The sequence below is a fragment of the Tyto alba genome, unplaced genomic scaffold (assembly GCF_018691265.1).
Source record: "Tyto alba isolate M040663 unplaced genomic scaffold, T.alba_DEE_v4.0 Super-Scaffold_14, whole genome shotgun sequence".
In the NCBI taxonomy this organism is placed as follows: Eukaryota; Metazoa; Chordata; class Aves; order Strigiformes; family Tytonidae; genus Tyto; species Tyto alba.
This window is the reverse complement of record NW_024881276.1, coordinates 28,029,015-28,050,877: the sequence shown is the minus strand read 5'-3', so window position 1 is coordinate 28,050,877 and position 21,863 is coordinate 28,029,015. Positions and strand designations below refer to the sequence as shown.

General features: G+C 36.2%; 1 protein-coding gene across 3 annotated transcripts in view; it reads right to left on the bottom strand.

Annotated features, from left to right (window-relative positions):
* Positions 1-21,863, bottom strand: part of HLCS (holocarboxylase synthetase) — a 128,928-nt gene that overhangs the window by 95,136 nt on the left and 11,929 nt on the right. For all 3 annotated transcript variants that reach the window (XM_042788639.1, XM_033011322.2, XM_033011323.2), the window contains exons 4-5: positions 20,027-20,976; positions 16,515-16,697 (exon numbers count right to left, since the gene is read on the bottom strand). In XM_042788639.1, coding sequence (XP_042644573.1) covers positions 16,515-16,697; positions 20,027-20,976 — 1,133 coding nt within the window. The remainder of the gene's footprint in view (positions 1-16,514; positions 16,698-20,026; positions 20,977-21,863) is intronic.

Here is a 21,863-nt window from a genome sequence, read left to right as displayed (position 1 = left end):
TGAGGAAAACCAAGTAGTTAGTAAGCAGATCATATACTACACCTTTCTGTAGCTGAAAGGGTCCTGACACACAGGCAGCTTCAAGAACTAACTTCAAAGCCAACCTCCTTAGAAAGCAGCCATCTAAAAGCACTGCTGTAATTGTCAGGGATAAATGCGGAAAAAGAAAAATTTAATTTGTCCTTCAAAGCTGAATATACAACACACTTAACCCTCACAGGGATAAGACCAAACATTTATCTAGACAAACCCTTTAGCTACTCCAGGGCTGAGTTCACCTTAGTCAAGTTGTATACACCACTAGCTTCTGCTCCAAAAGACCACATTTGGCATATAGAACTTACAGTATTGCAGAAAATCTAGCAGAAGTCAAAGCTCATGACTGAACTTCAGGGTTTTAGGAGTGACTTTATGAAACAAGGCACTCCAAGAAGGAAACAAGAACAGACTCAAGACTGACTCAGTGTATGAGAAGTGGTCAACAGAAGTAAATAGTCAGCCAGGAGCATTTTTGACAATGGCACATTCTTTATGCAGAGGGACTTTGGATTCCCTTGACTTGTCTCTGAGGATAACCACCTGTTTCTGTGCTTAAGGATATTTGTGCTCTGTTAAAAGAGTTGAGGGAAGACCCTATCTGTCATACAAAATTTCACAGTATTTGTTAATGCAAATGGTAACACTTCATATAGGATGTAGCCCAAAGAGAACTAATTTAATAAAATCTAACCACAATGCTCGGAAACATGGTCTTGCATTGTTTTAAGACTGAACTGAATAGCACACCTGAAAAAGAAGATGGCTTCACTTTTTAGACTTTTCCCATTAAAATTTATTATTAACCCAGGTAAGCAAATGTCTTGGGGAGCGGTGGTCTGGAGGGGACAACAAAATACAGCCTTGTGGAAATACTTGTTGAAAACTATGTAAACAGTAAATGCTTGCTCCATAAGGGCACTAATGTAGTCTATTGAAAAGGTTACTGACTGCAGTGCAAGCCTCAAACTTCTGACAAAAGTTTTTAAGCGGAGTAACAGTAGAGCTTAATGTAATTTTTCATTCCAGCTCAGCAGCCAGAGAATGAAAGGATTCCAGCTTCCAAGCCATATGGCTGTTATTGTTCATTTCCTAGCTCCTGGCTGACCACAGAAAATGGCAGAATTGAAACTTTTGAACCTTGTTGTAATACTGAAAAGAAAAATAGCCAATTCAGTATTACAGAAATGAGGACTACAACTACAATGTCCTACCCAGACTATACTTCTAAAGTCAAGAACCGGGCCAGAATGATGCAAAAGCTTTGAAAGGCTGGAAAACAGCTCTGCACATACCCATTCCAAAGGAGAACTTTTAACCGATTAAATGTGAACCACCTTTGTTGAAGGCACTTAATTAATAGTCCCAAGCTAGAGGGTTAACTTCTTAAAACAAATTGTCTTGAGGGAAAAAATTTCTGGGATTACTTCAATGAGTACCAAAATGAAAAAAGAGTTTAAAATGCACATCCAGAATAGTTCCACACAAACTAATGAACTCAAGCTACAAAGTCTGTACACTCAGTCTGTGACACGTAGTGATTAATTTATTCTTGGTTAAATAGGGACAATTTGGCTTTCTGTTTCTTGAATGTAATAGCTGGGGAAATAGGAGACTGAGAGCAAAGCAATTGTTACTTAATTTTGAGTTTAAGGTTTGATGTTTACTTTCAGTTTGTCAAGCTAGTGTAATTACATAAAATCAGGAACATGAAAGTGGCTGCAAAAGTAACACTCTACCAGCAAATTATCATATGCTTCTAAGAGGAAGAGACGTCCTTGAACAGATGGAGAAATTGGTTTGTATGGAGCAATAACTAGTCAGATTTATTGCAGTTCAAAAATGTCTAACTTGCTGTTCCTGGACTGCTAATTGAAGACCACCATTAGACAGAGTGGATTGTGTAGGATAGAAAAAAAGCTTGAAAATATTTAGAGAAGACTAAAGTCCACTCCCAACTCCAAAAGGAAATTGTTGCTACAGAGATAACAAAAGCATATCCTTATCACTGCTAGCTATTCATACATATCATTTGACTGAAACATCAAAGTAAACCTTGTGTCCCAGATGTTGCCTAGGGCTAAAACAGGTAGAAGGAAAAGCTTCCCTAATTGCAAGAGCGGATGAACTTCTCTTTCAAATGACAACACTTAGCAGAAAGCGGCAGCTCTCATCAAAAGCTGCTGCTGCTCAAACGATATGAATACAAGGACAAGGCAACAGCCATATGAATATATGCAGCCCCTTTAAATCTGTACCTTTTCTCCAACAGTGGCCAGCAGCAGACGCATGAGAGAAGAACACAGCAAACATAAAGTAACTATCTCCTCTTCTAGCAATCTACGTCATAAGGATTTATGAACCGAAAAGCATATGACTCGCAGCTCCAATGGAGTATTCTCCCATGAAAGACAAGTAATTTTTTGACCTCAGTTCAAAACATTCCTGATATCAACTATGCTCATTTAAAATAATGACAGGAGTATTCTAAAGACAAAAGTACAACTTTACATGTTTTCAGGTATTTCTAACAAAACCTCATGAATTTGAACAAGCGGCTCAAATATTTATGGTAATTTGCAGCTCATACTGCTTATGGTAACTTGGGGAGAGTGCCCCTCTCTCTATAGTAAGAAAAATTAAGAATAAGCATTTGCCTTCAGCTACTGTATTTTCTTTTCCATCAGCTAATACATTGTACTAATATACCAACATGTAAAACACGGTCAAAAAAACAAAAAACAAAACAAACTAATTAGATAACGTATATCTCTGCAGCTGTTGTTCCTGTCAGGTAGCTGTGGTACATGAACTAATAATACCAACAATTCCATTTTGGAAAGAAAAAAAGTATATCTTCCAGACCAGAAAAATGCATGGATAATTGCTTATTTCATGTAATGAGTTGTAAAGTCAAAATATGACAGATGTAATTTTTTATTTAAATCTTGATGATTATGCATCAAAACACAATTATTTTTCCTTATCTTGCAAAAGAATTAATTTGTGTTGATTCTGAGTAGATGGAAATGCTGAGACATGCTGCCATAAAATAGTTCACTCCACATTAAAATTCAGAGGATATTAAGATGTTTTTAATTCCTAAAAGTTGTCTTTACACAGGAGATAGCGAGCATCCAGGGAAAGTTCTTTGAAGCCGAGGAGATGGTGATAGGCTTTCTCCAACTAAGTACTGCTCTTCCAACTAATTTTTATAATAGAAAGAGATAACTTTTTCTGCTGAAGTTATAAACTACTTGATCAGTTGAAAGGTAAGTTACAAAGAAATTATGACGAATTACTTTGTTGCAAGTGTAACAAAAAATGTATGACAAAGAGAAAAAAGGAAACCAATTCGTACTATTCAGTAATACAGATTTTATCCATAATTTCCCTTCACATTTGGATTTTAGCAAATAAAAATCACCTAATCTTTATTGAGATTCTCTCTCTGAAGTTGTTAAAACATGGTATTCATTTTATAGTAAGCCTATACTGAAGGGCAAGAAGCCGAGCAAAAATCTAGATGTGGGTCATTTGTCCGAAGAATGTTTTGACACTTGGCAGTCTGTGTACTCGCTTCTAGAGTCTTAAATTATTCAATAATCTACTGTTCTGTCTTCCAATCTTAATTAAAAAAAGTAGGGACAGACTGTGCTAGTCCCCTCAACACTGATCCTGCTAAGGTTTCGTTTTAACAATTATTTTAATTATTCATTTATTTGTTTTTTACAAATTAAGAAGGGTATTTTGAAATGTTTTCTGAAGTAGTACTTAAAATATTTCTTAAATAAGTTCAACAGTACAATTGAGTACACACTTGAGAAACAATACACACTATATAAGGAAAGCGATTCTCAATAAAACAAGCTGTAAAAATCAAATGTTGTCCTGTATCCTACATCCTAATGAAATGATCAGTACAAAGTAGCACAGATTTTTATAGCTAAAATTATTAGATATGCATTACAATAAATAGCAGCTGTAGGGAATGCTAGAAAATGCAGTAACACAAGTTGTGTTCTATATGGTGAAGTCTTGCTCCTTACCTCTGCCTCTTCAGCTATTGCCCCATTCCCCTTGCTCCTCCTCCCACAGTGTCTGTGTTCTCTTTCATCTGGTATCAAACTAGATCCGCTAGCTCTTCTTCCTGAGGTTTTTTTCTCTCAAAAAAGTGCTTACCCTCATCAGTCAAGGAGCATGCTCCGATTTACAGACTAGATGAGTAACCCCCATCTCAATTTTTCTCAGGGCTTCTCCAGGAGTCCCCTGGAGTTCTTCTCCAGGGTCAGTTGACTTCTCTGGGCCTGTGTCACTTTCATAATTTCTACTATATCACACATTTATTAAGGAAGGGATAAAGAAAACTTGACTTAGTTTCTGAAACTTGAGGTTGCCAATACAGCTAATAAAACTGGATTATAATAGCATTATATACAGAATTTTTAAAAATATACATATTAACACACATATATACTATACGCACAGACTAATACAAGTCTGAATATATAATTATATACAGACATAGTGACATACTTCAGCACAGAACTTCATCACTGTTGTAGATCCTCTAGTGTTTGCACAAAGAAATACTGGCACAGACGAAATGGTGACGAGATGAAATTCTTAAAATTAAATCACGTAATCCTGTGAAGCACAGCTCTCTATAATCTAACTGTAAGAATACAGGTTGCCCCAATGGACTTAGCTACACAGTCTTTTACAGAGGATACATGTGTTTTTCTTCTGCCAGTAAAAGTACCATGAAAACAGACAGAACAAGATTTACTCTGATTTTTTTTCTTCCAAGAAAACCTTGCTTCAGTATTCATGTAAATCCTCTGTAATTAACGTCACCACTACAATTGCCAAGTAACTGAGTACAGTGATTTACTAAACTGGAACACGTTCCACTTGTTGTGAAGACTGACTACAACCCAAATAAAAAAAAGCTTTCACATAAAAGTTGTAGTACAAAGTACAGCAAACTTTCTGACTTAAGCTAACAGCTGTTCTTTAATCAGCTTTTCACTATAAGAACTGCATAATGTCAGCCAGATAGTCACATGTCAAATTCCATTCCCACTGCACCTGGAATTTCAGGATTTCCTCAACATGACAGAAACCCCAAATTATTTCTTAAAATGAATTGTTAAATGACAAATACAACAGAATCTCTAAGTCGGTCCCTTCCCTAGCAACAGCTGACACAAGTCATATTTGATAATTCTTTTTGCAGTCTTCATCTTCTTTGATGACAGATGCTGAGAATACTGGAATATCTTTTAAATCAATGGTAACTCTAAATAAAGTCCCATCTTAATTTTCCAGATTAAATTCAGCTTGATAAATTTAAATAGTAAGCTTTGTCTTGTGGACAATTTTCTTCTGACAACATTATCGTGTAACTGAATTGTCAAAGAATTTTTAAGAGTCAAATAAATATATTTAGAAGACCTTGATGTGGTAAATGCACTGCTCCAAAAACAGCTGAAGTTTGCAGTTTTATATTGCTCTTCAAAAAAGATTAAGGAGACACTTCTATTTCCTCCTGATTATATATTTTTATTAAACTTTTCCCTTTAATTAAAATATATAGTTTCATATCTTCTAGCCATAATTTGTTTAAAGTAAAGAGACAAAGAAACACTAATTAAATTGTTAGATAACCATTATAATGATTTCTCATTGTGGAAATCTATCGTCATTTCTGAGCAATGGTAACATGATAGCATCTCACAGGACTCCAGCTGATGCCAAGCCTGTTCTCATTTTCCCAGTCTCACTTACATAAATTAGCTACAGGCCCCACTGACAGTCAGAGAATCTCAAGTTTTTTATGTTTGGAAATACTCCACTTTTGTCAGATCTTTACCAGTGAGGTCATAGTAAATGAATTGATGCCAAATTGCCATGGATCTCCAGAGCGTCTGTCACAAACTGTGGATTCTTGCTATCTAAAATCACCCATCTGCTCAAAGGCAGCACCCTGCACCCTGTCTCCGAAAGGTTTATCGGTTACAACTTTTGAGTGTTGAAACAAAATCCAAGACCGGTCACTTTAATTACAGCCTTCACATTAAGATAGAATGCGTGCCTGTGTTAGACACAGAGCCAACATGAATTTGGATTAGTCTGCCGCTGTGGATTTTACTTTTTTTATTTAGATTCCCATTTCAAACTCCAAGATAAACTGAAACTAAGAAAAGTCAGCCTCACACACTGGCTAGCAACACTCTATGCTGAATGACCTATACTCAAGAAAGGGCATACAATCTTAATGATATTCTATCATTTCAGAAATGAGAAGTTAGCAGAAGACATGAACATAAAGCTCACAATGTTTTAAATATGTATTACATAAGCCAATCTGAACGGATAATGAAATTTTCCATTCTCTACAGTTCAGAAAGGACATGCCTACTGAAGTAAGTGGTTATGAACTATCATACACACTGACCTGAAGCAAGCCTTGAAACATGATAGAATACACTTGGATGAGTGGCACTTTGGTCAGATGCCAGTACATAATAATTTCATATCAGAGTTAGCTCTACAATAAGATTAAATGCCACTCAGTACAAAAGGCATTAATTTTTAGTTCTCATGGCTGCATAAAGACTCTTTTTATGGAGATTGCTATAAACAATATATTTTCTTTCATTCCTCAAAGTTTCTTGCATTTTCCAAATGATCGTCAAAAACATTTATTAAATCAATACATAGCCAAAAAGTTGTTTACAAACCCTAATGCAACATAAAGTATGCTACTCATTATTACACGCCTACAAATGTGATACATGGTTGTTTAACATAAACAGCATGTTTGCTGCTATCATGCAAGAAGAACAACACATTTTTAAATATAGAAGTGTAAAATAAAGGGAACACTTTCCAGATTTCTCTTTCCCCCTCCCCCAAATATATGGTAAATATTCCCCGAAGATAAACAACAGAAAAGCAAAAGGCAGCTCTACCAACCACCCGGAATTACTTGGCTCCACATCTGGAGTCCCCTTCACCTCCCATCAAGCTTTCTTAATTGTAAATGTTTTACTGTATTTTGACACTACATGCCACTGATTCCTGTGGAATTTAAAATGCCGTTTTAAAATTGAGGAAATATTATACAGGGCAGTAGCTGCAAACATGCAACGATATTTTAATGCAAATCTATATACAACACTACAGATAAAATGTTTTCCATCCCTTCCCTATTTTTTGCCTTCCTGTGTATTCTCTAAATCCAGCCCATTAGTGACCCCTAGCGGTAAGGCACCTTCCCCTCACTAAAGGAGCCGTATAAAAAGCCACGACTGCATCCAGCTTCGAGAGCAATAGAGAATCCCGGTGATTTTAATATAATGCCAACACTAATACAGCTCAGCTGGGCAGGGACACTGATCAATACTGGAGTCACATAGTGCTGGTGAATGCACTGAAAATACCTGCGGCATGCCAGCATTTCTTTAATAAAAAACTCCAGGGAGAAGTCTGAAGAAACATTTATGAGTGGACAAATTAAGAGATAATTTAGCCTTCTAATACTTAGAGGAACCAGCATGAACACAGCTCAACTGTCAGTCAGATCCTGAGCCTGGACTACTGAGTTAGCACCCAGGAAAACCAATCTCTATTGAACACTTTAATTTTGTCTCAAAAGTTAGTAAAAACCTTTTATACTTTCCTAGTCATTTTGCATTATACGATTGGTTAATAAAAGCAGCCTCTGAGCAAAGAGCCAGGAAAGTCTATTTGACTGTAACTGTGTCTTATAGTTTAACTGCAATAGCTGTCGTCGTCTTCTTCATGCCTTCTACATACAGTCACTATTACTATTTCCAATATCAAGCACACCTCCTCTTCTCCCTCTGTTTTCTCAAAAGGGTCAGGAAAGTGCTTCTCAGCAGCATAGGCAAAAGGGGTTTTTAAGAAAAAAACCAATTTTTCAAGGCAAGATGTCAATTTAATGATCCTCACTGGTCGAAGCAAGCTCTTTGTATTTGAAAAGAGGCAAGAAAAGACACCCTCTTCAGCCTCTGGAAAGGGAAGACTGCTCCTGTTTCTAAGCAGTGAGACCAGCAAGGCTCCAGTCAACAGCAGAGACCTGAAAAATCAGAAAGCATTGCCCTTCCTGCACTCCTCCCTTATTTGGGGGTGGAGATGTGTTAAGGAAGCAATTCAGTATCACATTGACATTCTTTCTGTGAGACCAGTGTACCACTTCCCTAGTCATGCTCTCATCACATCTTTCTGCTGTGGGGAAGAACATAGGTGTTAGGCAGCAAATCTATAGCTACTTGTTACTGTTTATGTAATTGCAGCTCCCCATAAGATCACCTACGCAGTTACACATAGAGCTGATACCACTCCACCGCATCCACCCTGTATCTCCAAGCTCCCATACCTCAGTGCCCCATGACACCCCTTTCCTCCCTTCACAGCATCACACTCAGTCCCTCTGGAGTTCCCGCCTCTTGACTCCTGCTTGCCCTGCCAGCCAGGAGGGGAGCAGAAGAGAGTGGGTGTTTCTGTCAGTGATGTTTAGGCAGACTGGCAGTCCCACTACTACTTTATTGCCAGGCAAGACTGACAGGATGCCTTGGCATACAACTAGCTTTGAAAAGCATCCTGCCCTGAGCTGCATGTTATAAAATTTGCTATAGAAACTCAGCTTCTTTTAAGCTTTTATCTCTACCAAATAGTTGGAACCCAAAAGTTTAAAAATTTTATTGAAGAACTGGCAGATCTATTAGGAAACTACACTAATAAGGGTATGCAGAATAACAGAAGACTGAGGAGAAAGAAGAAAGACATGCTAAAATATACAGTACTTATTCCACCTGTCTACTATACAACTTTATGACAAGTTTTACAAAACTGTCCCCTGAAGTACAAGAGGGAATATTACTGAGAAACAAGAACCAATATCTTGGTTCCCATCTCCAGATTTCCTTCTCTTCCCCTTTCTATTCCTCCTCTTCATGATGCACCTATCTTTAAGACTTGTAGTTCATCTTCCATCTATATTCTAGAGAGGGTAAGGACATAAAACAGAGGAGCACCCCTCCTCTCAATTACTCCATTACCTTACCTTAGATTAAGAAACTGCCCTGCACTTGGTAAATCACAGTAACTGACCATAATCATTCTCTTAGCCATTTGCAAGTGAGAAGCAAAAACACATCTTAAATCTCGGCAATGTATTCCACCATGCCATTGAGTTTTCTCTTCTTGTGCCCAGCACTATCATGGAGCCAGTGCCCAAAAAGCACTTCTGAGACTGGCCTTTTTCCATGCTGAACCTGCAGGGGATTTAGCAAGCAAACTTCTTGCCTATGGGAATATGCAGAGGCTCACACCTCAGTCAGGGTGGCATGAACTCTCAGAAGAATGGCTTTCTGCTTTCCTCTGACCAAGAGACTTTGATTCTCAAAGCAGGAGATGGTCCCTTTGTACCTTGACTATATTGAGTGCTGGGGGGGGGGGAAGAAAAAAAAAAAGGGCTACTGATTGTCAAGTAACCATCTCCACTTAGAGGGCCATTCCCTTTAGAACCACACACTAGCAAACAGTAGGGACTATTATTAGAATCCAGACATTTATACAAAGAACTTTTCAAAGAATGACAACAACACTGAAATAGTTTTATTTTACGATTGGTGTGACCTCTCTGTGATTGCACGTTTTGTTACAAAGAAACAAAAGTTAATTTGAGGAAGAGAAGGGGAAGAATACAAACCAAACACACCCTCCCTGCTCACAAATGCATTTCAAAGCCTTGCAGGCCAACAAATAACTTTGAATTTATTATGGGAAAAAAAAAAAAAAAAAAAAAAAAAAAAATAAAAAGACAAAACTAAACAAGTGGAGTTAAATTACAAATATTTTTTAATAGCTAGTACTCTGTTATCGCTCCTTGGGTTAAGTTTTACAGATAATCTCTTTAGAAAGTCAGGTAGGACCAAAAGCATACTACCTGCCAGAACGCAAATGTTTTGCTAAATACACTTCATTGCCTAAGTAGCCTAGTAGAAACACAGCTTTTAACAGCAAAATGACTTCCACAAATGGCATATATTAAATCCATTTCCTAAAAAGAATAAGCTGTTCCAGAAAATACCCATTTTTATTGATACAGATGAATTTACATTTCTGCAACTACTTTTTTTTTTTTTTTTTCCTGAAGCATCTTTGCCCTAAAAGGCATTTTCATTCAAGAGACAAACTGGCAAAGCTTTCAAGTACAGACCGAGATTTCTGACAACAGTGCACTGCTCATTTGAAATAATACATATAATATGTTAATAAATTAAAAAATGTTAGACACAAGCTATTTATCAGTGATCAACAGAATCTTTTCAGATCTCTCATGGCTGCTTTTCATTCAGCATTTTTCTCAGCTCTCAGGTTACTTCTGAGCTAGAGCAAAGAGTAAATTTCCTTCCTGGAATAAATAATTCCACAGGGCTCTTGCCTTTTGTACTACTGGCTAAAAAGTCAGCGACAATGCTTATGCTTTGAGGATGACAGGAAAAAATAAGCATGTCTCCTATTTTGTAGATTAAAAATTTTTGGTTCACTTTTAAGCACGAAAACTTGGATAGAAATAAAAGTAAGGCGTTGGAGTTTCAGTATAACTATCCATGATTTTAGCACTGAAAATTTTTGAAAAACTCTGAAGTTTCACAGTTGAAACTCAAGTTCCACAATACACATTAATATGTATGGAAACATTTCAGAAACAATTGTCTCAAAATGTACCCTGAAATCTAGGTTGATTATAGTGTTAGCTGGGAGTTCAAATTTCCCATCCTCAAAGAAAGATTTATTCAGGATAAAGTAACTTCATACTCTCTTTGCTGACATAATGGAGTTGGAATTTAAAAGCAGCCGATGCCATCACAGAATCAGAACTGAAGCTCAGGACATGTAAATTTGGTCCAACTGAATTCTGACTGTGCTGTAGTGTACTGAGTTATTCAAATATACAAAGTTCTCTTTGCACTGCATTACCCTTGTTAAGTGCAGTATTCTGTATCTCAGTGTGTCCTTTAATGGAAAGTTTTAAATTCAAGACAGACATTCGATTGCACTTTTAAATTATTCTTTCTGCCTCCAGTAAACAAGTTAAAAGCCCTAACTTCAAGCTTCAGCTAATGTGTTTGTATTGACTGTTTATTATTCTGGAAGAATGTACCATTTTAAAGATGGTTACTAGCTGAGCCAAAGAAATGAAGACTGATTACATTTCATCATTTGGCTGCCATCCATTTAGAAGATATCAAAAAAAAGTGACTCAGCCTAACACAGTCCAAGGAGTTAGTAGTCAGGTTTAAGAGGCTTCAGATCAGCAAATGTGTAGGTGTAATATACTTCCTAATGGAAATAATCACTATTCTGACAAATCTCTCCCATTCTTCAAGGAGTGAATTCTTGGTTTGAAACCTAGAAGATGTTATGCTAAAACTTATGGCAATAAAATACAATCCTAGCATTTACGTCTGAAAAATTATCCTTTAAGATGGCAATGTGAAAGAGTAAATATTTGAGCATTTAAAGGCAAAGCTGCAGAAAAAATCAGATCTCTATGCTTGAAGCTGCCACAGAACATATGGGTGCCAGACAACAGGCTTACAGTGAACACCATTTGTTTCAACACTTTTGAGTTCACCCTGCACCACAGTGACACAGAATTTTTTTTTTTACAGCAATGTATAAGTCTACAATTTGCTTAACTGCTTTATACCAAATCAAGGAAAGAGGAAAAGAAAAAGGTGCTGTGTTTCAGTATCAATACTTGTTGGTTTTAAATGTAATTTTAGAGACAAGTTGTACAGACTTAACTAAACTTTTAACCAGCAAGTAACCTGCCTTTCATATGATATTGGTCTTGGTTCAAACACTGCCTTCATTGTTGTTGTAGCACTGTGTCAGTATAATATGGATTTTTCCCAGTTAACTGAATTTAAAAATGTCCATATGTGTGTATCTGAAACAAACCATACTCGCCAGCCTTAGTGTAAAAAGTCTTGTGATGAGAGAGTTGCCTCAAATGCTGTTACTTTCCAGGCCCCCTACCTAATACTCTATTTACAAGAAAGGAGATCAGGAATAAAAAGTGTACATTGTCACAGCAATCTTTCAACACCAACAGCAATGAGCACTAGCTGAGGACTGACTAGCATTATTCTACATGGTAAGACCTAGACCTCTTAACAGATGGACATTATCATCCATTATTCAGATACTAGAGCTTTTATTTGAATTCAAAGCCATAATATTACCAGAATTTCAAATCTCAGACTCGTAGAGCCTGTGGCAATTTTAAGAAAAAGCCAGGAGAACAAACGAAACACAGAAGGAAAAAATAATTTAAAAATTAAACTGAAAATTCACAAGATATGGGAATCAATCACAGCAGTAACATTATTTTAGAACCGCGATGCTCAGAAAAATTTCATAAATCATATTTTCTAGTTTGACACCTCAATCTGACATTTTAGGTTTCTATTGACAATATAGTAACCTAAATAGTTTCCTTAACAGTGGTAACAATGTGATCTAACTTACACTGTTTAGAAAGATATTCACAACAGCTAAAATGAGATTCAGTGCTTATGTAGCACAGACTCCAACTCATCCCATCTCCAACATGAATATAACATAGCTGGAAATCTCTGACTGTTTTAGAACATTATCAGCAGCATAAATCTAGTCTGACTAATCCATATGCAGTCAATATATCACTTTTTTTAAAAGTTTTACCATCCCATTCCTAATGTATTTTTCTTGAGTGATAAAATTTAATCATGTAATTTTCAACATTAACTACTATCAAGGTTTAAATATTTCTTCCTAAGTCTCCTACATTCCACCCTAAACTAAAATTTTCTCTTCATATGCCAAAGGCAAAATGTGCATTACAAAGTTCGTAATTCCTCATGAGACATCTGCCTTTCCAAGTATTTTTTCAAAGGAAAAGACACTACATTTAAATTTAAATGTGTAAGTTAATTATACCTTTGCTTATTTTTTCATACATCAAATTAGCCCCCGGTTTTTAATATATATAAAGTTAAAAAAAAAAAGTGATAGATAACACATATGAAATACTGGACACTTAAAGTCAAAATTCAACTCTTCTCAGAATTATCTTGCCCATGCCTTTTTTTTTCTTTAAATTAGAGAAATTGTTTCGCCAAATTCTAAAGTTACACTGCTTTTCAGAAAGCTAATGCCAGTTCTGCTCATATTTTATTGTCTTTTTTTAATCCATGTAGTAAGACTGTGATTTTAAGATCCACGATAAACATAGAAACTGGTAACTAAAACTTCAAAATGTGAATCCTAAGGAGAAAAAAAATAATAATTTCCAACCCACCCCTCAGAAGAAGCTAAAAATTATATTGCAAAAGGCACTGTCCAAGACCCAGAGAGTAGATGGGAAGATCTGAAAGTCTTAATAATCAAATTTATACCAATCAGTGTAATATATTTGACACGAATATTAGGAGCATCGTAACAATGATGCAAAAGACACAGATTGTTTGGGAATTGTAGACAGAGGAAAAGAGAAGAGAAGAGAAGCCATTTATTCATATAATAAAGTTGAGAAAGTTTTCTTTAATGCCCACATTGTAGTAGAAAATAGGTCTGATGAAAGCTCTGAAGTGATAAAGGAGGAAAGGGTGTGGGGAAGAAAAAATAAGGAAATCACACAGAACAGAGTAGAGCTCTACCGTAAACTGAAGCTTACAGATCACAAAGAAAAAACTAACCAAAATAGCACTTAAAATGTAAAGAAGTTTAAAACAACACATGTAGAACTTGATGTATAGAGAAAAATAAGTAACTTCTTAGAAAGCTGAACTATGACATATTCCTTATTTATTTTATTATGCTATGTCTTCATTATTAATTGTATCTTTTACACACAAGTTGCAACTTCCTTTCACACAATATTCTGGAAGCATGTCATGGCTACATCGAAAGACACTGAAGCAGTTACTACACATATCAGAACAGAAAAACTACCAACAACAACAACAAACAAACAAACAACAGCAACAAAAAAATCCATACAGAAAAAAAATAGAAAACAAAAAACAAACCAAAAACAACCAAACCAAAAAACTCCCACAACCCCAAAACAAACAAACAAAACAAATAAAACAAAACAAGAAATTACATTTGAGAAAACAATTTTGGTATAAACTTTGATTATACAGTATACATTGCAAAAGTTATCTTCAATAAATGGCCTGCAATCCTGCAATACGCCACTAGATGGCAGGTTTGGCTAAAAATTACTAATTTTTTTATTCATGGCATGTTTGAAAATTGCAAGTGCATAGGAAAGAAACAGTCATTAAAAAAGAATGAAGGAGGGCAACAAAAAAAAAAAAAATCAAGAGTTCAATAAACTTCAAATCTTCTGTATAGAGCATATTCAATATTAGTAAAAAAGGTTAAACAGTTTTTGTGTTGTTTCCACATCTGCTGCACAAATAAATAATCAATTCTTATGAATTTACTGCTCACAGACAGGGAAGAACTAGTTTCTTATTTGGTCACAGAGAGTAGCACTGGCTGTAGCAACCACAAGAATCCAAGAAGTGGAAGGAAGGCTGAGAAGGGAAGCAACGGAGTTAGGTCTTGGGAAAGCAGATTTCAGCTTATGCAAGGAATTCCTTGGAAAGCAACCACAAAGTGGCTAGGGTACACAACACATCTCTAAGAAGAGGATGAGAAAGCTGGGTTTGTTCAGTTTGGCAAAGACTGACAAGAGTTAAAAAAATGACAGAGCTAAGTACTTCTTTGTAGTGCCAGACAACGTAATGAAACATCAACAGCCATAAATCGCAGCTTGAGAGGTTCAGGCTGGACAGCAGGAAAAAAATTCACTAGAATGGTACAGCAGCACTGGAATAGGTTGCACGGACAGGTTCTAGCATGCACCCTTGAAAGTTTTCAAGATTCAACCAGTCAAAAGGCATGGCTGACCTGATCTACCATTGGCAACAGCCCTGGCTTTGAGCAAAGGGCTGGATATAAGGACTTCCAATAGTATTTTCAGCATTACAAAGTGGAGGTGGATCTGGCAGAGTCTGACACACATGAAAGGACAAGCATTCAAGGGGAATACTAAAAACTCTCTGCATTTTGCCTAATTTTGATCAATTGCTACATGGAATGCGAGTTGCTATAGGAGGGTATTACTTAATGAACGGGTAGAAAGTTTAGGCAGTCTCTGGAAAGACACAGAAAACAAATGCAGATTTGAATTTACAGATACACCTACTAATAGTATTTTAGTCAGTTTGTCTTGATCTGCTACCGATATGCCTGCTGTACAATTAAGTCACATATCAAGTATTCCCAATCTATAAATCTTGCAATGCTTACCAGACCCACCTTCCAGATTAATTAACAGTGTTTTGAAAACTACAATTTAAATCTAAAATATAATCCAAGTTTTTAAAAAACATTCAGCTGTAATATGTCACTTTCTTCATTGATTGATCCTGTAGCCAAAAAAGGAGGATGGTATATATGATACAGCTGGAAACAGGCAACCAAGGAGGAACTTCTATAGTTGAGCTCCCCTAAAGACAGAGATCCCATTTTTGTGTTGATATAAGGGTGGTAGAGAAAAGGAGCAGGAATCAGACAAGCATGCTAAGAGCAAGTAGTGACAGTACTATATGGGTTGGAAACAACAACCTCAAAGAGCCTGTGTAGCCTGGACTGCTTTTTAATCACCTAATGCTTCAGATCAATATAATGCAGTTCTCATGTATTTGAAGTCATGTTTAAGAAGAAAAAAAAAAAAAAAAAAAAAAAAAAAAAGAGTTAAAATTACTGCTTGATATGTTCTTCACAATTCTTCATAGCAGTGTCTCAAATTGAGAAGTCCAGAACAGTCAGCCGACTATTTGAATTACGAGAAGCTATCCTACTTCCAGGAAACATTACAACATCCTCAGGAATAAAGCTCTACATGTGTAACCATACACTCCTCCCTCCCCACTCGCGTCTTTCAGTTTTGGCCTGCCACACCGTTCTCCATAATTTGGGTTTGATCTTTTGTTGCCAGCCTATAGAAAACTTTCTACCTCATTTAAGGGAAAAACAAATCCTGTCTTTTAAATCAGTGCTTGCTGTAGTTTAGCAGAGTCTTGTGTCTTGATATTGCAGAAGCATGCAAATAAGCATAAAAGTTCCTAACAGAAACGTAGCAAATATATTTGAAAAGTTAACCCTGTACAATTTTCCCATGGTTAAATTCAAAACTGCTATAGGCAGGTAACAAAATAGAGACAGGATAGAAATCAAACTTCTTGTTTACCTATAATACGTATGTAAACCTCTCAAAACAAAAATACTACATCAGAAACAAGGTGTATTTAAGTGAACTCTTGAGATTTACCCTACTAGACAAATTCAAACAACTGAAATGTAAGCAGAAGCCTTACCTCATCAGAAGAGAGAAGGTAAATTGGTGTTAACATAGGAATGTCACTTAATTCACAACTCAGGCCAAGTGATATCAGGATCTCCTTGAGAACTTCGTATCTCTTGGTATTGCTCATCTTAAGCAAATTAAAATCCTCCTCATTTTGGACATCCATAGAATTGATATCCAGTTCCAAGTGTGCCTGGCAGGATATGTACAAAATGAATAAAAAAAAATATTTTGTTGGTATTACACATCTGAGTGTAGCAGAAAGGTAAGTTCAACAGTTCCAAAAGCAGCTTTGTTCTGACTGATTGCTGAACTATCCAGTCACTAGTACAATTTAAAAGTTTCTCATGTCTTCACCATATCTACACAAGAAGGGCTTTATTATCCTAATAAACTATGGAATACCTATATATTTATAGATCCTGACTCAGGGATCACAGTTGCCAATACACCACAATTTTTTCTGAAACCTACACAACATTTCCCTTCTTAAGAAACTAGTCTTCTCCTGGAGGAGTTGTTCAAACTTGTTTTTACTAACTTAAACTTTTCCTTCTGCTTTTCATGTCTGCTAGCAACCTAGAACCAAAAGCAGTATTGGTCATATTCTGGCTTGTACAAGAGCAGAATTATATTAAAATTGAAAGAGCTTTATCAGAGGTTGCACAAGATATGTACAACTCATGCTGAGCAAGTCCTTACTGTATTACATGAAGTTGCAAGCAGTCCAGATTAAAAAGTGCTTGTCTGAAAGAGAACTAAGAACCCCAGAGCACTACCTTGTAGAGAATCACTTCAGGAGGCTGAATCAGATACTTAAAAGTAGAAATGAAATGTAGAAGAAAAGAAAAACAAACAAAAAAAAATCACTTCTAGACCTAATTTTTTGTTTGGGTTTTGTTTGTTTGTTTGTTTGTTTTGTTTTTGTTTTGTTGTTGTTTGTTTTGTTTTTTGTTTCTTTTGGTTTTGTTTTGTTTTATTTTGTTTTTTAATTTGGTGGGGGTTTGTTTGTTTTTTAAATAAGTGTTCCAAAATATTTAGAAGCCTTTGTACCTTACTATAAGTATTTCATTTATTGAAAATGACAAGCTATTATCTTTGTTCATTTCTCTAATTTTGCACATTTTAATTATGTTCTTTATCTTTCATATATGATTTACTCGACTGAAATTCAGGGAAATATGCTGAAATGGGAGGTGGAGGGAAACAGAAGAGTACAGAAAAAAGGGAAACAACAAGTCTGTGACAGAATATTTAATGGCTGATGTCACTGTCAATCCCCTGAAAACAATAAGGCTTTTCAAATCCAGACTGGAAGTCATTTAAAATTATAAAATGACACACTAATCCTTTTAATCTCATTTTTGAAGCTATACTGTAATGCCCTTTTTCTGGGGAAAACCTCTGCAGTATTAAGTTTTACTACAGCAGAAGGGTCAATTTAAATGGTACAGCAAAGCAGGTTTTACCATGGAACTTGCAGAAATTGATAGCAACAGCATCTAATCAATTTTCTAGTACAAGCATACAGCACATGGGTGGCAAAGCTTCCTACATAAAGCTATAAACATGCTACTATGTATAACAGAGTTTCCAAAAAGCTAGCAGATTTAATCTGATAAACTGCTAAGAGACCAAAACACTTCTAAGTAACCCAATGAATATTTTTGAATTACATAATTTCTAGAAGACTATATGCTACCCAATACATAAGCAGTTAAATTTGAGTGCTGTGGGCTCCTGAGGAAGTTCTCCTGTAACTAAAATATTGATAAAAATAGGTCCCAGAACCTTTCATAAAGTTTGTTCAGCTATGTTTCCATTACATTCCTCATATACCTAAATACTGGTAAATAAATCTTGCTCTGCTTTTCTCAATATGCTGCTTGAAAGCAAAACACAGAGTAAGGGAAGCAATATAACTGTGAACAGCCATGCTAAAAAGAAAATGTTTACCTCTGCTCTTACTAAGGCTAACCCAAAACGTGCAAATTTCCTTCAGGCTCACTTTAAAAGCTTTACTACAAAAATGGTTGAAATCTCTCTAGATTTAATAGCACAGACCATACACCCAGGTAGATGCATACTTCCAGGGCACAGACTTACTTTCTAAACCTAATGGTACCTCTTATCAACCTTTCTATCACTCAAAACTTTAGCCACTTATCTGTGAATACTTAAATAATCAGTGACCAACATTTACCTTGAACACAGCCATGGAAGCTTCCTCACCCATTATGCAGTAAGATAGAGAGTAAAAATAACAAAAAAAATTATGGACACTTGAACTTATATGTTGTTTAACTTTTTGAGGTGTTGTGGGTTTTGTTCAGTTGTTGGTTTGATTTTTTTTTAACAGAGATCACAATACTGTAACACCAGACAGCTACCTATTTTCTGGGATATTACTATTCTTAAATGGAGTAAGATTTTGGCTCATTCTATACTCTCCCACCTCTGTCTCCCAGGTGCTCTGAGCTATTCGTTAGGTGCAGAATGTTAAACATTTAAAAGTTTAAAACCTGAAGGAAGTTTCAGGAAACAAAAAAAACAAATGTCCAGCAAACTGGATTCTCCCTGGCCCCACCCCCCCGCAAAAAAAAAAAAACCAAACAAACAAACAGGTATTACTGACTGAAAATATGCCAAGGGTTAGAAAACAGAAAACAAGTCTTAGAATTTTAATTTTGATAGTAAATAGAAAAAATACATTCCAGTTGAATAAAGGGTTTTTTAAATGACAGAACAGCAAGGCCAACATCATGAACCTAACACCCATCTAAAAATTAGCCTTAATCAAAACACTGCTAAAGAAGCCATAAAACGGTTTGCTTCATTCACAACACTAAGATACAATCATAATATAGCTAAGAAAACAGTAGCAATACTAGCAAAAAAAGAATCAACAGACCTAAATCAACAATGGCATTTAAAGGCTAACCTTCACTGTGTAGTTATTTGCTAAAACAAGAATTGCCCAGCAGCTTTTCTAGACGTGGTAAAGTTTATTTTACATCCTATGACTCTTTGCTTCACCGTAGTTCATATTTTTGTAAGGATGTCTCTTTTTTATCTTGCCAGTATAAACTTTCACCCCAAATCCACTAGCAACTTGGCTATTCCTGTTCCCACTCCCCAAAATTTGCAAAAGGCACAGCTATATCACTGCATAACTTCTAGCAGGCAGAAAAAGATAGCTCTGCTCTTGAAGATGCTTGCTCACTATGTAAATCTGCTCTCTCCTCTACCACTCATTGTGATCTTGCATGATCTACATCTGCACAGCTACATGGTGAAAAGAAGGATGTGGAACAGCAGTGACATGCTCTACCATTCTTTAAGCTTCCTAAGAATCAAGTGAAAACCATTCTGCATTCAGAGTCCTTCTACATTCACCAAGACATCCATCTACATCTCCCCTTGACAAGCATCCCCAAGAGCATGCAATGGGAACAAGTGAACTTGTTTAGCTTGCCACATCATGTAGCAATGAACAAATTAATGCTTCTGCATACACAGTACCTGAGAAAGAATGGCTTCTCCTCCACTGTCTCTGTAAGTCAGATGTACAATAACTGTATCTTTATCAGCATCATTTAACTGACTCAGTATCTTCACTTTGCTTGTATCTTCCTTCATCACTTCCTCAAAAATATAGCCACTGACCAAAAGATTTAACCTAATTTCAGTGCTGTCCATTTTAGAGACCACTAATTCACGAACAGTCTTCTTAAGTTTGTTTTTTCTCTTTAATTGTATGCCATCAAATGTAAAAGATGAAGAAAATCCTAGAATTTTTCCACCTTTAGATAAAAACTTCATAAATTGTTTGTGGTTTTCCTCAGAAATAGGCTCCTCTGTGGCAATGATCAACAGCAGTGAATTATCTATCCATGGAGCTTTCAGAACTTGTTCCTCACGCAGCTGGTAGATGGTATAGCTGTCTGCATCAATGCATTCCTGAAGGATTGATTTTATCTGCTCAAATTCCGCTTTTGCAGTTTCAGATCCCATATAAATCAATATATTAGGGGGCTTTCCAGAAAGGTTTATTCTCTTTATTCCTCTTGTTAGACAGTCATCATTCTTTTCTTCCAGTTTGCTATTGCAATCATCAGAAAGTTCTGGAATGTTTTCTGCAGAGGCAAATCTGACTGATTCAATAGTACTGTTTTCAAGTTGCAGGCATTCATGGCAGCTGGAAAGATGCAAATGATGATGTTCTCCAGCACCCGTCTCTTTGTCCGACAGACTACTGGATTCATCTTCATGCTCACTTTCTTTCTCTAGCTGGGATTTCTCCTCTTTACCTTGTTCTGCAGACTCAGCTACTCCTAATCCGGATTTAACTGTAGTTCCAAAAGTAGCAGCAGTAGTTACTTCATCCATTTGTGTACCGCTTACAATTTGCTCTTTTACAGATGGTTCCACCTGCACCAACCCCTTCAGAGTAGATTCCTGTAAATGGACAGCTGGAAGAGTTAAAGAATAAGGGGTTATAAAAATTATATTAAAAAAGAGCTATGATGAATATCACTACCACAGCAGGATTTTGATTTAATTTCAGTACAAATCATCTATAATAGCAAGAATTTCACTTGTTTGACACACCAACTACTACATACCTCCCCAAGAACACAATTAATTTGCACTCATAACACAAGTCATTTATCCTAATAACTCTTTGTTTCAGGGAAGTCTGACTGAGAGCACAACACTTGATATTTACAGTGCACATTTAAACAAACTAACATTTATTGTGACTCCAAAAATATTTGCACAGAAGTAAAACATGAATGCTACTGTACACAGTGCAGATGTGTTCTTAGTGGAATGATAGTCTACGGATGGGAAGGTGAAGATGATCTCATAAATGCATCACGTTGTCAGGTTGTTATTTTGCCTGTTCCTCTGTCCCCAGAAAAGGACAAAATGAAGCAAGGGAAGTACCTTTGGAAAAATACAGGTGTCTTCAGAAGGGCAGGGTAGAAAACTGCTTGTGGCTATCTTGAAATAAACTATTTTGAAATAAGCTAATAAAAAGTGATGATATTAGGCAAGATGTAGATATTGAACCATGTCTCTTGCATTACTGAAGGCTGCAGATTAAAGTCTGGCACAAATAAAAGGGAGTAAAAAAAAATCTGAACTGCTTTCAGTCTGCAGAAAGGGAGACATACCCACCCGTAGCCAGACTTGGGAGCTAAGAATCTGAGGGAAAACTAGCAAATAGGAATAATCGAAAAGTATGGAAATGCAAAGGTAAAAAATTTCTGGCACATACAAGTGAAAAAAAGAAGGGCAAAGATGATCAATGTCAGCACGAAACTTGCAGAGCAAAGTAAATAAGGAAGAGGAA